The 1,611-nt window shown below is 41.7% G+C and overlaps 1 protein-coding gene across 3 annotated transcripts in view; it reads right to left on the bottom strand.

The window, feature by feature from the left end:
• Positions 1-328: 328 nt before the first annotated feature.
• FOLH1B (folate hydrolase 1B) overlaps positions 329-1,611 on the bottom strand; it is a 45,934-nt gene continuing 44,651 nt past the window's right edge. The window contains exon 17 of one of the 3 annotated variants that reach the window (XM_015561347.1): positions 329-734. In XM_015561347.1, the coding sequence (XP_015416833.1) occupies positions 545-734 (190 nt within the window). In that variant the 3' untranslated portion in view covers positions 329-544. The remainder of the gene's footprint in view (positions 735-1,611) is intronic. The other 2 variants (XM_006759757.2, XM_015561348.1) reach the window with 2 other exon arrangements.

The following is a 1,611-nucleotide window of genomic DNA, read 5'->3' on the forward strand; positions in this document are numbered from 1 at the left end:
TATTATTTTTTGCCCAGCATTTTGCCATGGTCTCTTTGCCTGTTTCCTTGCCTCCCAACTTTGTTTGTCTGATTCTTTCTCTTTACAGCTGCCAGTTGTTGTCTGAAAACAGGTCACTTCTCAAAACTCTAGTGACTTCCTCTGATACTCATGGTGGAGCAGGAATTCAGACTCAACTTGGGCTAACTGAGAAGCAAGTTCTCCTTCGTTTTAACACAGTGGTTCTCAACCTTGGCTGCACATTAAAATCACCTGGGAATCTTTTCAAAATCCTGATTTCTGGGCCTCATTCTCCGGAAATTCCGTTTCTTTGTTATGTGGTAAGGCAAGGTTGAGAACCACTGTTTTAACACATACTTCTACTCCAGGATAACCTATTGTAATTAGAGAATAAAAACCATCTATCTCTCTGTTTTGATCCATAGGGAGAAGAAAACAAATACTAAGATACACACAACTTTAATTTTTAGTTTGTCAATACACCCATGAGGATTCTTTCTGAGTGACAGATACTAATTCAATATGGGTTCTCCACAGCAGGGCGTTAGGCTACTTCTCTCAGAGTCCCGGCTGCAGCCTGCACCGTGAAGGCTGCGACAGAAATCTGTCTCTTCACTTCTCCCCAGGCCTTGGAAGGATCCACTTTGCTTTCGATATCAAACAGAGCATCATAAATCCCTGGGAATGACTCTCCTGCGTACTTATTGTGGCTGCTTGGTGCAAAGATGACATGCCTGTTGGTAAAAAATGGTTTACCATCCGTTAGTTGCCCAGTGACATATTCAAGGGAAAACAGGAGCACGCTACAATTCCTGGATCGCATAATTCTAATTTTATGATTTCAGTAAGCCACGTCTCAACTTCCAAGTTCAACCACCTCCAAAGACTAGTCTTTGGAATGACTGTGCATTAATTAGGTAATTTAACTTTAGAAAGACAAAGTGGTTCTGAGCAACAAAAATAACAAGGATAGCAAAAACAGCTTGTCACCTACTACGGGCCACACCTGAGAGAATTTACCTATAATTTTACAATGCTTAAAAATAAACTCGAGACAAGATAATATTAGCACTTCAAAGAAGGGGAAATTGAGGCCTGGGAGACTAGGTGATCAGTCTCAAGGCACATGGCAAAAAAGTGCTGACTTTTTACCATCCCATTCTATCCTCTGAAGTGCAGCAAAACTATTATTAAAGTCCTATTTGTGACCAACCAGCGTACTATTTTGTTTTCCTTCTCTTTAAAATGAATCCATGCAAACATGTTAGACATTCCTCAGCTTAAAGCATGAGGAATCTTTAAAAACAGTTCTGTAATCTTCAACCAGATCTAGGCAAGAGGAGAGATGTTTTGTTGAGAGTTATGTCCGTTTCTATAGTAGCCCTGGCCGGGAAGAACAAGTTCCAACATAAAAAGTACAGAGCCGCCGGCGTGGCTCAGTGGTTGAGAGTCGACTATGAAACTGGAGGTCAAAGTTTAATTCCAGGTCGGGGCATATGCCCAGGTTTCAGGCTGGATCCTCACTGATGGGCATGCAAGCAGCAGCCAATCAATGATTCTCCACCATCATTGATGTTTCTCTCTCTCTCTCTCTCTTTCTTTCTCTCTCTC

Source organism: Myotis davidii, unplaced genomic scaffold (assembly GCF_000327345.1).
Source record: "Myotis davidii unplaced genomic scaffold, ASM32734v1 scaffold657, whole genome shotgun sequence".
NCBI classification, from domain to species: domain Eukaryota; kingdom Metazoa; phylum Chordata; class Mammalia; order Chiroptera; family Vespertilionidae; genus Myotis; species Myotis davidii.